This window comes from Oncorhynchus masou, chromosome 24 (assembly GCF_036934945.1).
Source record: "Oncorhynchus masou masou isolate Uvic2021 chromosome 24, UVic_Omas_1.1, whole genome shotgun sequence".
Taxonomy (NCBI): domain Eukaryota; kingdom Metazoa; phylum Chordata; class Actinopteri; order Salmoniformes; family Salmonidae; genus Oncorhynchus; species Oncorhynchus masou.
The window spans coordinates 29458996-29478647 of record NC_088235.1 but is presented as its reverse complement, the minus strand read 5'-3'; the positions used below and the strand labels follow the sequence as shown (position 1 = coordinate 29478647).

General features: G+C 41.9%; 1 protein-coding gene across 2 annotated transcripts; it reads left to right on the top strand.

Annotated features, from left to right (window-relative positions):
• Window positions 1-3573: 3573 nt before the first annotated feature.
• Window positions 3574-16562, top strand: LOC135512019 (cerebellar degeneration-related protein 2-like). Of its 2 annotated transcripts, XM_064933605.1 has the most exons (10): window positions 3574-3885; window positions 5522-5634; window positions 7732-7880; window positions 8136-8306; window positions 9357-9582; window positions 9718-14038; window positions 14190-14304; window positions 14415-14519; window positions 14634-14933; window positions 15077-16562. In XM_064933605.1, the coding sequence occupies exons 1-6, from the start codon at window positions 3804-3806 to the stop codon at window positions 10381-10383; spliced, it is 1407 nt and encodes a 468-aa protein (XP_064789677.1). In that variant the 5' UTR covers window positions 3574-3803; the 3' UTR covers window positions 10384-14038; window positions 14190-14304; window positions 14415-14519; window positions 14634-14933; window positions 15077-16562. The 2 variants fall into 2 exon arrangements, with proteins under 2 accessions (XP_064789677.1, XP_064789676.1); XM_064933604.1 differs by having other exon boundaries at window positions 14634-16562.
• Window positions 16563-19652: the final 3090 nt, after the last annotated feature.

The window sequence follows — 19652 nt, the reverse complement described above, 5'->3', positions numbered from 1 at the left end:
GAGCAGTTGGAGGCCACGGAAGGAGAGTTGTAATGTAATGGAATCACAAGGCCATCAGACTGTTAAATAGCTATCACTAGGACGTACGAGGCTGCTGCCCTATATACATAGACTTGAAATCACTGGCCACTTTAATAATTGGAACACTTGTCACTTTAATAATGTTTACATTATTCCTTAATAATGTTTACATCATTCCTCATCTCATATATGTATATACAGTGCCTTGCGAAAGTATTCGGCCCCCTTGAACTTTGCGACCTTTTGCCACATTTCAGGCTTCAAACATAAAGATATAAAACGGTATTTTTTTGTGAAGAATCAACAACAAGTGGGACACAATCATGAAGTGGAACGACATTTATTGGATATTTCAAACTTTTTTAACAAATCAAAAACTGAAAAATTGGGCGTGCAAAATTATTCAGCCCCCTTAAGTTAATACTTTGTAGCGCCACCTTTTGCTGCGATTACAGCTGTAAGTCGCTTGGGGTATGTCTCTATCAGTTTTGCACATCGAGAGACTGAAATTTTTTCCCATTCCTCCTTGCGAAACAGCTCGAGCTCAGTGAGGTTGGATGGAGAGCATTTGTGAACAGCAGTTTTCAGTTCTTCCCACAGATTCTCGATTGGATTCAGGTCTGGACTTTGACTTGGCCATTCTAACACCTGGATATGTTTATTTTTGAACCATTCCATTGTAGATTTTGCTTTATGTTTTGGATCATTGTCTTGTTGGAAGACAAATCTCCGTCCCAGTCTCAGGTCTTTTGCAGACTCCATCAGGTTTTCTTCCAGAATGGTCCTGTATTTGGCTCCATCCATCTTCCCATCAATTTTAACCATCTTCCCTGTCCCTGCTGAAGAAAAGCAGGCCCAAACCATGATGCTGCCACCACCATGTTTGACAGTGGGGATGGTGTGTTCAAGGTGATGAGCTGTGTTGCTTTTACGCCAAACATAACATTTTGCATTGTTGCCAAACAGTTCAATTTTGGTTTCATCTGACCAGAGCACCTTCTTCCACATGTTTGGTGTGTCTCCCAGGTGGCTTGTGGCAAACTTTAAAACAACACTTTTTATGGATATCTTTAAGAAATGGCTTGCTTCTTGCCACTCTTCCATAAAGGCCAGATTTGTGCAATATACGACTGATTGTTGTCCTATGGACAGAGTCTCCCACCTCAGCTGTAGATCTCTGCAGTTCATCCAGAGTGATCATGGGCCTCTTGGCTGCATCTCTGATCACTCTTCTCCTTGTATGAGCTTCAAGTTTAGAGGGACGGCCAGGTCTTGGTAGATTTGCAGTGGTCTGATACTCTTTCCATTTCAATATTATTGCTTGCACAGTGCTCCTTGGGATGTTTAAAGCTTGGGAAATCTTTTTGTATCCAAATCCGTCTTTAAACTTCTTCACAACAGTATCTCGGACCTGCCTGGTGTGTTCCTTGTTCTTCATGATGCTCTCTGCGCTTTTAACGGACCTCTGAGACTATCACAGTGCAGGTGCATTTATACGGAGACTTGATTACACACAGGTGGATTGTATTTATCATCATTAGTCATTTAGGTCAACATTGGATCATTCAGAGATCCTCACTGAACTTCTGGAGAGAGTTTGCTGCACTGAAAGTAAAGGGGCTGAATAATTTTGCACTCCCAATTTTTCAGTTTTTGATTTGTTAAAAAAGTTTGAAATATCCAATAAATGTCGTTCCACTTCATGATTGTGTCCCACTTGTTGTTGATTCTTCACAAAAAAATACAGTCTTATATCTTTATGTTTGAAGCCTGAAATGTGGCAAAAGGTCGCAAAGTTCAAGGGGGCCGAATACTTTCGCAAGGCACTGTATATATATATGTACTGTATTCTATTCAACTGTATTTTAGTCTATGCCGCTCCAAAATTGCTCGTCCAAATATTTATATATTCTTAATTCCATGTCATTACTTAAAATGTGTGTGTATAGTTGTGAAATTGTTAGATATTACTTGTTAGATTATTACTGCACTGTTGGAGCTAGAAACACCAGCATTTCGCTACGCCCGCAATAACATCTGCTAAACATGTGTATGTGACCAATGAAATTAGATTTGATTTGGTGAGATAATGCTGCGTTCAAGTGCTAGTCGGAACTTGGAAATTTGATACTTGCTAACTGGTTGTAGTTACCCACGTGCCACGTTCAACCGGTTAGCAAGTCGGACATGTCTAAGTTATCTAGTTCCGACTAGCATGTGAATGTGGCATAACTCGATCCGATGGAATACAACGATACAAACGCTTATTTCAAAGAGCGCTCAGTAAGCCACGCCCCTGTGGGCAGAGCTAGGCATGTTGCACTGGAACACGTTTTAATACAAATAAAGCCGGAGGAAGCAAGGCTCTCGACCTTCGCCGTTACCGAGTCCGTTCGTGAGTTGCAGCGATGGGACAACACTATAACTACCAATTGGATATCACAAAATTGGGGAGAAAAAGGGGTGAAAAATTAAAAAATATTAAATGCTTCATTTTACTATGTGTCTGTCCATAGCTACTCCTGCCTCCATGTAGTTTAATAGATGTTTGGATACTGTATATCAGGATTTTGTGGCCATTTACACAGATGGGCCAAAACTACTTACAGATCACCTGGGCTGTATATACGGTGGAGTTGATGGCAGTACTGTTGGCCTTGCAGTGGGTGGAGGAAGTCAAGCTAAACAGAGTAGTTACACCACATAACCAAAAGTACGTGGACACCTGCTCGTTGAACATCTCCTTCCAAAATCATGAGTATTAACATGGAGTTGGTCCCCCCTTGGCTGTAATAACAGCCTCCACTCTTCTGGGAAGGCTTTCCGCTAGATGTTGGAACATTGCTGCGATGACTTGCTTCCATTAAGCCACAAGAGCATTAGTGAGGTCGAGCACTGATGTTGGGTGATTCGGCCTGGCTCGCAGTCGGCGTTCCAATTCATCCCAAAGGTGTTCAATGGGGTTGAGGTCAAGGCTCTGTGCAGGTCGGTCAAGTTCTTCCACACCGATATTGACAAACCATTTCTGTATGGACCTTGCTTTGTGCACGGGGGCCTTGTCATGCTGAAACAGGAAAGGGCCTTCCCCAAACTGTTGCCACAAAGTTGGAAGCACAGAATCATCTACACTCTAAAAAGGAAACGTTCCTGGAGGCTTTAGGGGCTCCTCAGATTGCAAAACCGGCAGAACCCCTAAATGTGCCTCCAGGAGCGTTTAGCATGAAGAACCGTAACAATTAAAAAAAAAAAAATATATATATATATATATATATATATATATTGCGAACTGTCTGGGACTCTTCGTTTCCCTGTTTACTAATCAAATGTATTTTAGTCCTTGAGTCAAAGACGAAAATTAACTGTAATACACTGGTCTCAAATATATTCTCATAACTAGGCAAAACAGAACCACCGTGGACATATTTTAAAATGAGAGGCTTTTCTCCCTATTTAAACGTTTAACATGCCTAGCTCTGCCCACTAAGGCGTGGCTTACGGAGCGTTCTTTGAAACAAACGCTCGTATGGTCATGTTCCAAAAGATAGAGGTGTTTCACCACACCGGGTGGTAATATGTGTTGTGGGATGGTTCGGCAGTTTCATAATACTGTAGTTGTAGCCAGTGAGTAGACATCGGCTTTGGACAGCTGATGAGGGGAAACGCATTTGGTGTATTCTTTGTTTCAAATTAAACACCTCAAAGGCAGATTAATGCATGTTCCACGAAAATAGCCTCCTATTCCAATGAAAGCTATTGATGTCGGTGAGTCATTGTGACCGAAGATGTTTACAGATATGATTGAGGTTGAAGAATTCGAAATCAAGGAGGAAGAACCTTGGTATGACAACCAGGACCTTGAGCATGGTAAATATTTTTATTCTATCCATGATGACCGAGATTGTGAAAGCGCGGGCTCACATGTGCTGTGCGTATCAAATGACAGCAACAACCTGGCAGTGACCACAATTTGACATTCCGGCAGCGTTAGGCTAATGAATTATTTTCTAGCAGGTGTGGAATCAATGAGCGCCTGGTGCACCCCTTTTTTTCCATAGGGCAGGTGCAGGTGTCACTAACGAATGTATTTTAAAGGACACATTGGTAGGTTTAATTCTAGCCTACTGTACTGCGACAGAAAACATTGTTGGACTTCTGGGTTATCTCAAGCAGAATTGGAACACCCGAGGCTACCATTCCACTGCCACGGATGAAACCAACCATTTTAAACAATGCATCCATTGTCTTAAATGTTCTACATATTTTTCAATGTTCTTCTCTGCATGTAATCTCCCGTGGGCAGAATCTGCATGTAGACCAAGGGTACGTGCTATCCCGAACCCTTGGTACGTCCCTACCCTATTGCAGTTGAAATGTTAAATGGTTTAGGGTCGGGACATCCCAATGATTCCGTATAACACTGACCGTATACCAAGGGAGTTAATTACGAAGTTGACCAAATTATGCGATATTGTACATCTAGGTTACTGCCATAGAGAACGATAAAGGCATTTAGTGGCCAAATTGCCATATTTGCATGGGCAGCACCATTGAGGGCTTCCACCATTTTAACGTAGTCAACTGGTTGGGACTTCCAACTTCATTGACTGATCCCTCCTGGTGACCCTGTTGGAGATGGACCACTGGGTCATCAAAAAGGATCAGCCAATCGTGAAGAAAATGGACTACTTCAAAATGAAGATTGCCTCAATGGCGCTGTCACAGGCAGTATAATGGCATAGATCCAAAGATGAGTCCTCTATCGTCTATGGTTAACACACCCTTAGCGGAGTTGCCAGCAATCTGATGCACTCGGTTTTCATGGCAGCTTGATACAACCTACAGTAGCTTTCTTTTCCTGCTGAAAACCATATGTGGGCAGACTCTTTTACCCATGCTGCAGAGGTTACTCTGCATATAATAAGGTTTTGTTCCACTAATTTGCGTAGTTCAAGATATTTTATTGACCATTTATTAATGAATTCTGGAATAGGAATCTAAGGAAAGGAAATCGGGAAATATATAGTGGTGCTCTCTATATTAGAAGATATTCAGTTTATATTTCATGCTTAGAGAGAACTCCCCGGCACACATCCTGTACATGAGAGACCATTTCACAACCCATGAATTAGGCCACAGTGATTAAGGTAGATTTATTTTTTACCTTTCTGATTGTAAATGTCCTGACTTGTGTCAAAAAGCTTACATATCTCAAATATATTTGAGGTGTGCTTGATATATCCCTTTTGGGATCATGTTCCATTGTAAGCAAACTACTGTAAATCAAGGGCAGCACAAGTAACATGTATTTGACCCACAAATGCAGGTAGGATGTCTGCCAGATCGATTTACCCACCTGACATTGAGAATTGAGACACAGCCATAGATGCACTAGATGTCTCTGCCAGGTTTTGTCACACTAATGGCTTCATCTTTGCCCAACTTTTCATTTGATAAGTTATTTATAGAGCCTCTTCTGTGATCTCTCTTTCCTCCCATGCAGACCTCCACCTGGCTGCTGAGCTGGGGAAGACCCTGCTGGACAGGAACAGAGAGCTGGAGCAGGGTCATCAGCAGATGTACTCCACCAATCAGGAACAGCTACAGGAGATAGAGGTAAGGGTTTTAACCAATCAAGCTGTAACTACCAGGGTGGCGATTACTCTGTATGATCAATCAGAAGTATGTGGACACAGTCCCTAACTGCAGCTAAAGGCACGTTCGGAGAGCTATTGTAGTGTTTGCAGGCTTTTGTTCCAGCCCAGCAGTAGCACACAGTATCCAGGTAATTAAGCACTCGTTGGCAAACCTGAGGCCTTTCCGTTAGGCATTGGTGTGTTCCTTGCGTGTTGAAAACAAGAGAAACTCACCTCAGATTTGTGCTCCTTTAATTCCTAAATAAAATCAAGTGTTCCAGATTTACAAAAGGCAGGCTTCCATTTTTTTGTTTTATTTAACTTTATTGAACTAGGCAAGTCAGTTAAGAACAAATTCTTATTTCAATGACGGCCTAGGAACAGTGGGTTAACTGCCTTGTTCAGGGGTAGAACGACAGATTTTTACCTTGTCAGCTCAGGGATTCAATCTTGCAACCTTTCGGTTACTAGTCCAACGCTCTAACCACTAGGCTACCTGCCACCCCATTAACTTCCTATGAAGAAGAGATTAGTGGGTCGGATCCTGATTAATTACTTAATCTCTCTGCTGGATCTGTTCATGTAGGGTATGACCCTAGAAGCACAAAGGTAATGGAATAGAATGTGAAATGTATAATGCAGACGTTTTGACTGAAATGGTTTTGTCAAGACTGCAAAATCTATATACGAGTCCTTGTCTTTCGATATTGTAAAGCTCCAGGGAATAAGTATTTTGTTTTTCCATGTTCAAGATTACAAAGCCACCATTATCAAACAGTGGGGCTCTCACTCCTTTGAAAACAACAATGCTTTTCACCTTGTCCAGTGAACTTTCAGAGGGCCAGGAAAGATCAAGTTGGCCCATATCAGTTGTTCTCTTTTTTTTGTGTGGGGGGGGGGTATATATATACCTTTGAACCTTTGACACACTCACATAACCACCATTGAATTGTTGTGATTTATAGTAACTAGAGATTAAATAGCCTCTCAATGCTAGGTAATCTAAATATTTAACCAGTTAAGTTGTATTTAAATATCACATTCACCGTATTTGTGGTTTCTCTCTTATATCACCAGTGACAACATCTTGTATGCTCAGCAACAGCCACTCACTTCCGTATGAGCTCTGGATTTAATTTCCTTGAGTAGGGTCAACTCCTAAATCCTTCCCCTCATCTTTGAAACTGCTGACTGACAGAATAAATTTATCTAACGTCGCCATCCATTTCATGACCTGACTGCATGTAGAAACAGCACAGGAGGAAGCTGATGCTGTAAACTGTAATGTTATCTTACCTTTATGAGAACATTGACCTCTCTCACTCTACGAAAAACACTATAGATAATTGCCACTTTTTATAATAGTATGATTGATTAACATGCAGAATTCCAAAGAATACGTTCTGTAACTGAATAGCATTGCAAGATAATGTACAGCTCCCATTTAGTGTAGTAGTATTGGTTTGAATTGGAGTTTTCAGTTTAGCTTTCTGTGACTGATCAGGATCTTAATGAGCTTAAGGTTCACAGCGTTCTCCATAGATAGCGCTGTTATATTGTCTATGGCATTCTCCCTGTTTTACCCTGATAAGATCGCCCTTTTCTATTGAGAACAGGTTGAGCGAGAGAAGAGCGGGCTAGATGGAAAGAAGAGTATAGGGAGAATGATAGTTATGTTATCCCAGCACCACTGTGCTCGTGTCTTTAGCACCTCAGTCTGAATCAACTTGTCTTACCTTTACTATGTGTTGGTGCCGTTCTATATTCCTCACCAGAGGTGTTGCGCTCTTACTAATACTAATTTGGCCCAGCAGAGACTAGTACAGACATGTTGCTATCAAAGCAATAATAGTCACCCAGACAGGAGGTAGTTGTCATTGATTCTTGCAAGTTTGATCTCATTCATGGTTTGATAAGCAACCAAAATAAATAATGTGTATGCTTTGGCTTAAAACCAATCGTATTGACTTGAACAAGTACAATGGTGTAATGTTGATTCAATGTAAAATTGTGAAGTTGAAGGTGGGTTATGTGATGATATTGAGTCCTGGTTTTCTACTCCATCTTTCTTCTCCAGTACCTGACTAAGCAGATGGACCTCCTGAGGCATGTGAATGACCAGCATGCTAAGGTCTACGAGCAGCTTGACCAGTCTTCCAGAGAGCTGGAGCAGAGTAACACCCGCCTAGTACAGGACAACAGGGCCGCCCAGCACAAGATCCAGGGGTAAGCCTGTTGTTGGGTTTAAAGTCTGAGGCCGTGTCCCAGTTCTTCACCCTTCTCGCACACTTTTCTCATGTGGATCTAACAATGGTGGAAACTCCCTCTAGCCAATGCTTAAGCTAATCCTATTCATCTAAATCCATGGCGGTTTGGAGAATCGGGACGCAGTCTTTCTCCAGATAATTAGAGATGGAATAGAAGACAACGTGTTGGTGAGAGGAGAGCTAAATGTGTGAGGATTATTTTCTCTCTCTTCAGGCTGACCGAGATGATTGAAGCTCTACAGACTCAGATGGAGGATCTTCAATGTCAGGTAGAGGATCTGAAGACCGCCCCTGCCAATCCCTATAGGAAACCCCTTACAGAGGCATGTCGGCCCTACGGGGCGCAGAGTGTGTACTGCCTGAATGACCTGCAACACACACAGAGGTGAGATCACTGCACTCATGAAATACAAAACATAACCTACTCAACACACCGATTTTTAGATCTGGACAATCTGTACTGCTCCTTAAGCTGGAATAGACCCATACCTTAACAAGTGGGCCAGCACTGGTATGTCGACAATAGAATCTGTGCTATCCTTTTACTGGAGCTGGTGTCTGGCTACTCTCTGTTACTTCCTGACTTCCTTTCTGAACTCTCCTCTACACCCTCTCCTTCACCTAATCTTCTGACGTAATATAAAGCTATATAGATCAGTCAGGTCTGCATGGGGTTAAATAGACATGGCACAATAAGGTCAGATTCATCAAATGGAAAATGACGCTAAATTGATTAACATTTTATGCATTTAGAACTCAATAGCTTGTGCATTATTCATTGTTTTTAAGCTGTAGGTAAACACTTTTTTTTGTTGAAAATACGTAGAGAAGACTAGCCCACCCGAAGGCCATCTAGAACAGAACTAATGGCAACTAAGGTCCTAAAACCTTCAATTCCACTTTGACTTCCAAAAGTCCCTCTTGGCCCTGTTCTAGTGGTATGATTTGGCTCTGTCTCTGTGTTACCTCTTGCCGTTCACACTGGTTAAGGAGACTAGTACTACTGCTAGTACTCTAGCCCTCTTCCAGCCCTCTGAGGCCGTAGCAGTTCAGACTGTGTAATCCAGTTAGGGTTTGGCCCCTCCTTTAATCCAGGCCGAAGCTCGTAGGTCACTGATCAAAACACATGCCAAGCAGACTATAGTACTCTCTCCCTACTGACTTAACTGAAACGTGGTCACAGTTGTCACCCAAAGGTCATAGTCCACTTGTAAGGACACTAATCTCTGCCCTGCACGAAAGATCACTTCTGATTAGTCTGTTTGATACAGGATATCTTGCTAGCAATTCATCAAACAGATGCTTGAATAACTTGTTGGCAGTTTATCAGTAACTTAAGACTAATTAGGTGTGTAACTGCTGGTCTGGACTGAAACAAAAGTTGTTTCCCAATACTTAAAAAAAGAAAGTAAGATTTTCCTCTGACCCCTCTCAGATACTCAAGTCATAACTCTGGTGACCAATCTGATGACCGCTGGTCTCCCTCTGACCTCTCGTGGCTAGAGGAGGAGCAGGAGTCGCTACGGCAATCGCTCTGCTCTCTACAGACCCAGCTGGCCAATGAACGTGCTCGGAGGGAGGGGGCGGAGCGAGATGCAGACCTGCTAGCCAATGAGAATGTGGTGCTGGAGCAGCGCTTGGGAATGATGGCGGGGTGCCAGGTGAGGAAGAGAAGCAACTCACACCGAGCATAATTTTAAGCCAATGCAATCTGTTTGCTCCTACTGTATGTAGTGAAATGGTAGTTAAGAGTTACATTACTGAATCCTCTCTGTCTCTCTCTCTCTCTCTCTTAGGCCAGACTAGCGGAGCTGGAGTGTGAGGCTGAGGAGCTTCGTCAGCTGTGGAGAGCCAACCACGCAACCAAAGCTTGGAGGTCAAGGGTCAGCCTGACAATGCTGCCCAATACCCTCTTCTTCCCCCTGAACCAGGAGAGGGGGATGGGGGAGGATGGAGAGAGCGAGGAAGATGTGATGGACGTCAGCTACCTTTCCAACCCGAAAGGTTGTGACATCTTGAAGAGATGCAACAGCGAGAAGCAGCTGAGGTCACCACGGGGTGATGGGTCAGAGGTAGACGAGAGCCATGAGCGTTCGTGTGTCCGCCATTCAGAGGTGGTGAAGCAGCGTGGGATCTCCCTCCTCAACGAGGTTGACGCTCAGTACAGCGCCCTGCAGGTAAAATATGATGCGCTGCTGCAGCTCTGCCACCAGGGGGAGCCGTACCCAAACCAGCAGCACAACCACAAAGAGCTCCAAACACCGAGCGTAGCCCCCTCGGACTGCCCACAATGCCCAGCCCTAGCCTCCCTTCGCAAGGCTGCAGGCATAGACACAAAGGGCCAGGAGGATGAACTTCACCAGCCTGAGTACAAGGCTCTGTTCAAGGAGATATTTACCTGCATCCAGAAAACAAAAGAGGACCTGAGTGAGAGCAGAGGAAAGCCCTGGCAGTTGGCGTAGTATGGCTTTCGTAGTAAACACGCAAAAATGGCTCTGCTTTTGCACTGCACATGCAGTTGTTTCTTGTTGGAGGTGAGCTATTAAGCAAGCACCTTATAGATTGTAAGGCCTGGTAACTGATGTACTGTGTCTGTATCTGGTGGAACTGCAGCTGAATCGATTACCAACTCTAAGTTCTCATCTCTATCTATGGATGCTGGAGCAGCCAGAGAAAGGCAACAAACATCAGCTGATATACCAGCTCTTTTGCATGGAACAAACAGTGCCTAACATTCAGTCTACATCATTCTGCCTCAATCAACCTGCCCTACCTGAGCCATGTTGCCCTTAGATTAGCGTCTTGGGGCAATGTTCTTCTACTCTCAGGAACCAGGAACCTCTGGAAACTTTCTGTGGACTAGTGCTTTTCCATGGTACCTCTATGCACTGTTCAATCAAAAGCTACATATCCTTTTAAAGTGACAATGTCTGAGCCTGATGGTCAAAACGGTAACTTTATCATCTTTGTGCCTCAAACGCCACTGTTTCTTACTCTTGGTGATGAGTAAAGACAAATTATGTGAATTTACGTCTCAGATTTGTACTGTATGTCTTCAAAAAAGTTAGCATGATCCTAAAATGTAAAAACTCAAGTATTTGGGTATGAAGACTGAGTTGTATGTACATGATTGATGTAGTAGTTAGCAATATAATCTAATGAGGCTATACCAGAACTCCGATATGTGCTGTGATATTACTGTGCTTTCCAAATACAATGTTGACATTTCATGAACTAAGTATTTTTCCGATGGTTTGCCAGACGGTCCGGTTAATTGTTTTTGCTGCCTAACTCATGCTATCCTAATGTATCATGATAAACACCCCCTTCATTGACATCACTGTAAAATCACATTGTAATGAGATGCACTTTAGACTAGCACAGGGATGTTATTTTCTGACAATTTATGTAGTTAGCCACTGTATAAGAAGTGCTGTTAGTAACTCCTGTTCAATGTATTAGATACAGTACCACTTAAAAGTTTGGACACACCTACTCATTCAAGGATTTTTCTTTATTTGCATTTTTTTTTTTTTTTTTACAGTATAGCATAATAGTGAAGACATCAACTATGAAATAACACAGAATAATGTAGTAACCAAAAGTGTTAAACAAATCAACTTATATTTGAGATTGTTCAAAGTAGCCACCCTTTGCCTTGATGACGGCTTTGCACTCTCTTGGTATTCTCTCAACCAGCTTCATGAGGCAGTCACCTGGAATGCGTTTCAATTAACAGGTATGCTTTGTTCATTTGTGGAATTTCTTTCCTTCTTGATGCGTTTGAGCCAATCATTTGTCTTGTGCTAAGGTAGGGGTGGTATACAGAAGATAGCCCTATTTGGTAAAAGATCAAGTCCATATTATGTCAAGAACAACTCAAATAAGCAAAGAGAAATGACAGTCCATCATTACATTAAGTCAGTCAATGCGTAAAACTACAAGAACTTAAGTTCAAGTGCAGTCGCAAAAACCATCGAGCGCTATGATGAAACTGGCTCTCATGAGGACCGCCACAGGAAAGGAAGACCCAGGGGATAAATTCATAAGAGTTAACTGCACCTCTGATTGCAGCCCAAATATATGCTTTACCGAATTCAAGTAACAGACACATCTCAACATGAACTGTTCAGAGGAGACTGAATCAGGCCATGGTCAAATTGCTGCAAAGAAACAACTAAAGGACACCAATAAGAAGAAGATACTTGCTTGGGCCAAGAAACATGGGCAATGGACATTAAACCAGTGTAAATCTGTCCTTTGGTCTGATGAGGACAAATTTGAGATTTTTGGTTCCAACCTACATGTCTTTGTGAGACGCAGACTACAGCAAGTGAAAGGATGATCTCTGCATGTGTGGTTCGCACCATGAAGCATGGAGGAGGAGGAGGTGTGATGTTGTGGGGGTGCTTTGCTGGTGACACTGTCAGTGATTTATTTAGAATTCAAGGCACACTAAACCAGCATGGCCAACACAGCATTCTGCAGCGTTTCACCATCCCATCTGGTTTGTGTTTTGTGGGATGATCATTTGTTTTTCAACTGGACAATGACCCAACACACCTCCAGGCTGTGTAAGGCCTATTTGACCAAGGAGAGTGATGGAGTGCTGCATTAGATGACCTGGCCTCCACAATCACCCAACCTCAACCCAATTGAGATGGTTTGGGATGAGTTGGACCACAGAGTGAAGGAAAAACAGCCAGCAAGTGCTCAGCATGTGGGAACTCCCTGTTGGAAAAGCATTCCTCATGAAGCTGGTTGAGAGAATGCCAAGAGTGTGTGAAGCTGTCATCAAGGCAAAGGATGGCTACTTTGAAGAATCAAAAATATATTTCGATTTATTGAACACTTGTTGGTTACCACATGATTCCATATGTGTTATTTCATAGTTTTGATGTCTTCACTATTATTGTACAATGTAGAAAATAGTACAAATAAAGAAAAACGAATGAGTAGGTGTGTCCAAACTTTTGAGTGGTACTGTAAATACATAGAGTACATGTGTAATCTTTGTGATAAATGCAAACCCAGAGGATTCCGTGTCTCTATTGGTCCATTATTATAACTGCAATGTCATGTGGTTTGCCAAGGTGGTAGCTATTATTATCTATGTAATCTAAACAAAGCGGTTCATACAGGATGGAGCATCATCATCACAAGACCGGGACATAATTCTCACTTTGTGACAGGGACATAATGGAGAGCACAGCAGGGTGGGAGACAGTACGTTTTTGTTTGTATGTGTGTTTTTGTCTACATATTAGTGACTGATTCACAGGTTAGGCACCTTATACAAGGGTTAAAGGTCAGGCTAGTCTTAATGTAAATGCCAAGTAAGACAAGAATCTGGAGATTTAGTACTTATCATTGTTTGATGGCATAGGCCTACAAACAACCACACAAAGCAATCATCCTCTGTCTAAAAAATGCTATTATGAATTTGCACTTAGATTTCTACCAGTACATACATATGGTAATATGTCTTCTTGAGAGTGGGGGATGGGGTTCAAGGTAATTTCAAGGAAACTAGACTCACAGTAATACAAAGGCATTTCCTCATGGTGTCCTCTGTTTTTTTTAATGCTTACTAATGATGGCACTGAATGGAATGTTGACAAACTTGTTGGTGAACAAGATACGGTCTCTCACTGAGAAATCAACTGCTTGAATTTATTATTATTTTTGCTTTATTTAACTAGGCAAGTCTGTTAAGAACAATTTCTTATTTACAATGACAGCCTAGGAACAGTGGAGTTAACTGCCTTGTTCAGGTGCAGAACGACAGATTTTTATATTGTCAGCTCAGGGATTCGAGCAGCCTTTCGGTTACTGGCCCAACGCTCTAACCAATAGGCTACCTGCCCCCCCATTTGCACCATATTTGATAAGCAAATATGGTGCAAAGAAACAAATGGCGAACTTCAGTGTCACTTTTTGCTGAAGGAGTGAAATATGGCTGCAGGTTAACTTTCTGGTAAACTATTAATTCACTTTTATGTTTGTACTCGTGCTTACTGTAAGCTGGTAATAGCAGGAGTCTCTGGGGGAGGAGAGGAGAGAAACCCTGCCTCCAAAATGAGTATTTCTGGGGAGAACAACTGATGAACACATGGGGTGAGAGGAGTGTTTTTGATTGTGCTGGATTCAATTGAGTTTATAGCATGTTTTCTATGTATTGATAACATCCCCAAGTACCATATCCTTCACTATTTATCATCATGGGAAATACATTTGTGATCAATAGTGTTTCTATATTGTATCAAAGCAAAATCTAACCAGAGAGACCAGACTCACCTGTACCCAGCTGTGTGTCCATGAAGAGGGAACCTATAGAGAGAACCTATAGAGATTAGACAGGGACCATTCACTCCTAAAAATAGGTAACTAGTTTGGTTTGGAAAATTTGAATTGCCTGTATTTTCTCGTTTTTATTTTATTGATATTTTGTAGTTTGATTGCTGAACAGATGTCGATATTATGCTTTTGACAGGGATCAATCCAACTCCCCTGTACCTAGCTGTGTGTCCATGAAGAGTAACCAGTCCATTAGAGAACCTATATAATTCAGAGAAGGACCTTTTCAAACTAACCAAAGGTAAGTGCTTCAGGACCAGGTTGTCTCTCAAAATGTTGACATACTAACACAGACCCATTTAAAAAGTAAGTCTACTGTCTCCTGATTGAAGATGTCTTTTCTGGTGGTTAACAGGGTCCAGCAGGAGAGACCAGACTCCCCTGTACCCAGTGGTATATCCATGAAGAGTGACCAGTCAAAGAGAGAGCCTGTAGAATTCCGGACTGGAGACTTTCCTCCAAAACAAGAGTAAAAAGTCTTGTTGTCATTTTAAGAAATCTGAGTGCGATTTCCAGAGATAAAAAAAGCTTAGCAACGGTACTTGCCTTGTTCCTACACAGAGTACCCAGAGACCAATATGAGAAGTCAGAGTCATACATTCCAAATGGTCAGTCTGCCCCAAGTCATGAAATGGACCTGTTCTCCATATTTAAGGTGGGTTGTCTTAATTTGCTCGTGCTGGAAAATGGCTTCGAAACCTCAATTCTTACCTCCAAGACTGTTTTGACTTAGTACTCTATGTCATTTTGAATTGTTTGTTGCAATTGCTTGAATGCAATGTCATCTCTTTTGTAAAGAATGAATTGAAGAGGTTCCAGAGGATTCTTGGTAAAGATTACACAGATAAACATACTAAGAATGAGAAGCAGAGCAGTGCCAGAGAAGGGGCTCTGAAGACCACACTGCACGTTCTGAGGAACATGAACCAGAAGGAGCTGGCTGACTCGCTGGAGAAACATAAGAATTCAAGTCTTTGTTGGTCGGAGGCTAGATCCTCTTTACCTACAGCAAAAAATCTGATGCATCTGCCATTCTTCCCTTGAGTAGGGCAGTTAACCCCCAACAACAACTGCTCCTCTGGCGCCGATGACGTGAACATAGATTAAGGCAGCACCCGCACCTCTGATTCAGAGGGGTTGTATTTGTATTTATTATGGATTCCCAACTACTCTTCCTGGGGTCCAACAAAACTAAGGCAGTTACACAATCTGAGTGTTCCCTCAGGCCACTAATGTTACCACATATTTACAACACAAAATCCATGTGTACATGTGTGTATAGTGCATATGTTTTCATGTGTTTATATGCATGTGTCTGTGCCTATGTTTGTGTTGTTTCAGTCCGGCTCTTCCATAATTTTTAAAATATTTTTTAAAATGATTTTACTGCTTGCATTAGTTAATGTGGAATAGAGTTCCATGTAGTCATGGCTCTATGTAGCACTGTGCACCTCCCATAGTCTGTTCTGGACTTGGACAGTGAAGAGACCTCTGGTGGCATGTCTTGTGGGGTATGCCTGGGTGTCTGAGCTGTGATTTAGTAGTTTAAACAGACAGCTCGGTGCATTCAACATGTCAAAACCTCTCACAAATACAAGTAGTGATGAAGACAATCTCTCCTCTACTTTGAACCAGGAGAGATTGATAATTTTAGCTCTCCCTGTACATTTTAGGGCCAGCCGTGCTGCCCTGTTCTGGACCAATTGGAATTTTCCTAAATCCCTCTTTGTGGCACCTGACCCCATGATTGGACAGTAGTCCAGGTGCGACCAAACTAAGGGCTTTAGGACCTGCCTTGTTGATAGCGTTATTAAGAAGGCAGAGTAGCGCTTTATTATGGACAAACCTTTCCCCATCTTCCCTACTGTTGCATCTGACCATGACAGTTTACAATCCATGGTTATACCAAGAAGTTCAGTTTCCTCAATTTGCTCAATTTCCACATTATTAATTACTAGATTTATTTGAGGTTTAATATTTTAGCGAATGATTTGTCCCAAATACAATGCTTTAAGTTTTTGAAACAATTAGGACCGACTATACTGAACAAAAATATAAACTAAATATGTAACAATTTGAAATATTTTACTGAGTGAAAGTTCATGAGGAAATCAGTCAAATCAAATCATTAGGCCCTAATCTATGGATTTCACATGACTGGGAATATAGATATCTGTTGGTCACAGATACCTTAAGAAAATGGGCCTCACAATGGGCTTCAGGATGTCGTCACAGTATTTATGTGCATTCAAATTGCTATCAATAAAATGCAATTGTGTTAGTTGTCTATAGTTTATGCCTGCCCATACCATAACCCTATGGTATGGGGGACTCACTTCACAACATTCACATCAGCAAACCGCTTACCCACACGACGCCATACAGTACACTTGGTCTGCAGTTGTGAGGCCGGTTGGACGTACTGCCAAATTGTAATGCTGTTTAATCAGCTTCTTGATATGCCACACCTGTCAGGTGGATGGATTATCTTGGAAAAGAGAAATGGTCACTAAGAGGGATGTAAACAAATTTGTTCACAAAATTTGAGAGAAATAGGCTTTTTGTGCATATGGAACATTTCTGGAATCTTTTATTTCAGCTCATGAAACATGGGACCAACACTTTACATGTTGCATTTAGATTTTTCTTCAGTGTAAATCTTGCCACCCATTCTGAAACTGACTGCAGCTCTTTGTTAGGTTTTGCAGTGATTTCACTTGCTGTGGTAGCTGACATGTATAGTGTTGAGTCATCAGCATACATAGACACACAGGCTTTACTCAGAGCCAGTGGCAGGTCATTAGTAAAAATTGAAAAAAGTAAGGGGCTTAGACATCTGCCCTGGGGAATACCCTCTGTAACGCTCAATCCACAGTATAGCAGGGGATGTAATGCCATAACACATACATTTTTCCAGCAGCAGATTATGATCGATAATGCCAAAATCTACACTGAACTCAAACACAATAGCTTCCACAATCTTTTTATTATACATTTTTCTCAGGCAATCAGTCATTTGTGTAAGTGCTGTACATGTTGATGTACATGTTGAATGCCCTTCCCTATAAGCATGCTGAAAATCTGTTAATTTGTTTACTGTGAAAAAACATTGCATTTGGTCAAACACATTTTTTTCCACAGTTTACTAAGAGTTGGTAACAGGCTGATTGGTCAGCTGTTCAAGACATTAAAGGGTGCTTTGCTATTCTTGGGTAGAAGAATGACTTTTGCTTCCCTTCAGGCCTGAGGGCACAAACTTTCCTGTAGGCTTAGCTTAAAGAGATGGCAAATAGGAGTGACAATATCATCTGCTATCATCCTCAGTCATTTTCCATCCAAGTTGTCAAACCCAGGTGGCTTGTTATTGTTGATAGACAACAATAAATGTTTCACCTCTTCCACACTCACTTTCCTGAATTCTAAATGACAATACTTGTCTTTCATAATGTGGTCAGTTTTGCATGGTTGTGTGGGTTCAGAATGTGTTGTTGGCATGTTATGCCGAAGTGAGCTAACCTTGCCAATCATTAAAGTAGTTGGCATCAGTGGGTTTAGTGATGAGCCACCCCCAATTATAATTTTATTTTTATTTTTGGGGGGACATTGTTCTGCCGGCCAACATAAGGGCTTAGAGTGCATTCGGAAAGTATTCAGACCCCTTGACATTTTCCACATTTTGTTACGGTACATCGTTATTCTAAAATTCATTCCCCCCCCCACTCATCAATCTATACACAATACCCCATAATGACAAAGCAAAAACAGGTTTTTAGAAATGTTTGCAAATGTATTACACATAAAAAAACTGAAATCACATTTCCATAGTTATTCAGACCCTTTACTCAGTACTTTGTTGAAGCACATTTGGCAGCGATTACAGCCGTGAGTCTTATTGGGTATGCCGTTACAAGCTTGACACACCTGTATTTGGGGAGATTCTCCCATTCTTCTCTGCAGATCCACTAAAGCTCTGTCAGGACTGATGACAAGCATCGCTGCTCAGCTATTTTCAGGTCTTTCCAGAGATGTTCGATCGAGTTCAAGCTCTGGCTCTTTAAAACATTTATATATATATATATATGGACTTTCAATGCCCTTTTAAACTGACATTTTGGTTCTTATTAGAAACTAATTATATTTTACTTGTCCCGAAGCCACTCCTCAAATCAAATCAAATTTTATTTGTCACATACACATGGTTAGCAGATGTTAATGCGAGTGTAGCGAAATGCTTGTGCTTCTAGTTCCGACAATGCAGTAATAACCAACAAGTAATCTAACTAACAATTCCAAAACTACTGTCTTATCCACACAAGTGTAAGGGGATAAAGAATAAGTACATACAGATATATGAATGAGTGATGGTACAGAGCAGCATAGGCAAGATACAGTAGATGGTATCGAGTACAGTATATACATATGAGATGAGTATGTAAACAAAGTGGCATAGTTAAAGTGGCTAGTGATACGTGTATTACATAAGGATGCAGTAGATGATAGAGTACAGTATATACGTATACATATGAGATGAATAATGTAGGGTATGTCAACATTATATTAGGTAGCATTGTTTAAAGTGGCTAGTGATATATTTTACATCCTTTCCCATCAATTCCCATTATTAAAGTGGCTGGAGTTGAGTTAGTGTGTTGGCAGCAGCCACTCAATGTTAGTGGTGGCTGTTGAACAGCCTGATGGCCTTGAGATAGAAGCTGTTTTTCAGTCTCTCGGTCCCAGCTTTGATGCACCTGTACTGACCTCGCCTTCTGGATGATAGCGGGGTGAACAGGCAGTGGCTCGGGTGGTTGTTGTCCTTGATGATCTTTATGGCCTTCCTGTAACATCGGGTGGTGTAGGTGTCCTGCGTTGTCTTGGCTGTTTGCTTAGGGTTGTTGTCTTGTTGGAAGGTGAACCTTCTTCCCAGTCTGAGGTCCGGAGCACTCTGGAGCAGGTTTTCATAAAGGATCTCTCTGCACTTTGCTCCGTTCATCTTTCCCTCAATCCTGACTAGTCTCCCAGTCCCTGCCGCTGAAAAACATCCCCACAGCATGATACTGCCACCACCATGCTTCACTGTAGGGATGGTGCCAGGTTTCTTCCAGAAGTGACGCTTGGCATTCAGGCAAAATAGTTCAATCTTGGTTTCATCAGACCAGAGAATCTGTTTCTCATGGTCTGAGAGTCCTTTAGGTGCCTTTTGGGAAACTCCAAGCTGCTGTCATGTGTCTTTTACTGAGGAGTGGCTTCCGTCTGGCCACTCTACCATAAATGCCTGATTGGTGGAGTGCTGCAGAGATGGTTGTCCTTCTGGAAGGTTCTACCATCTCAACAGAGGAACTCTGGAGCTCTGTCAGAGTGACCATCAGGTTCTTGG

Coding starts and splice junctions, on each gene's coding strand:
- LOC135512019 (XM_064933605.1), top strand. CDS start 3,804: ATGTTTACAGATATGATTGAGGTTGAAGAATTCGAAATCAAGGAGGAA. Junction 7,881..8,135: donor GCCCAGCACAAGATCCAGGG/GTAAGCCTGTTG, acceptor CTCTCTCTTCAG/GCTGACCGAGATGATTGAAG. Junction 9,583..9,717: donor GAATGATGGCGGGGTGCCAG/GTGAGGAAGAGA, acceptor TCTCTCTCTTAG/GCCAGACTAGCGGAGCTGGA.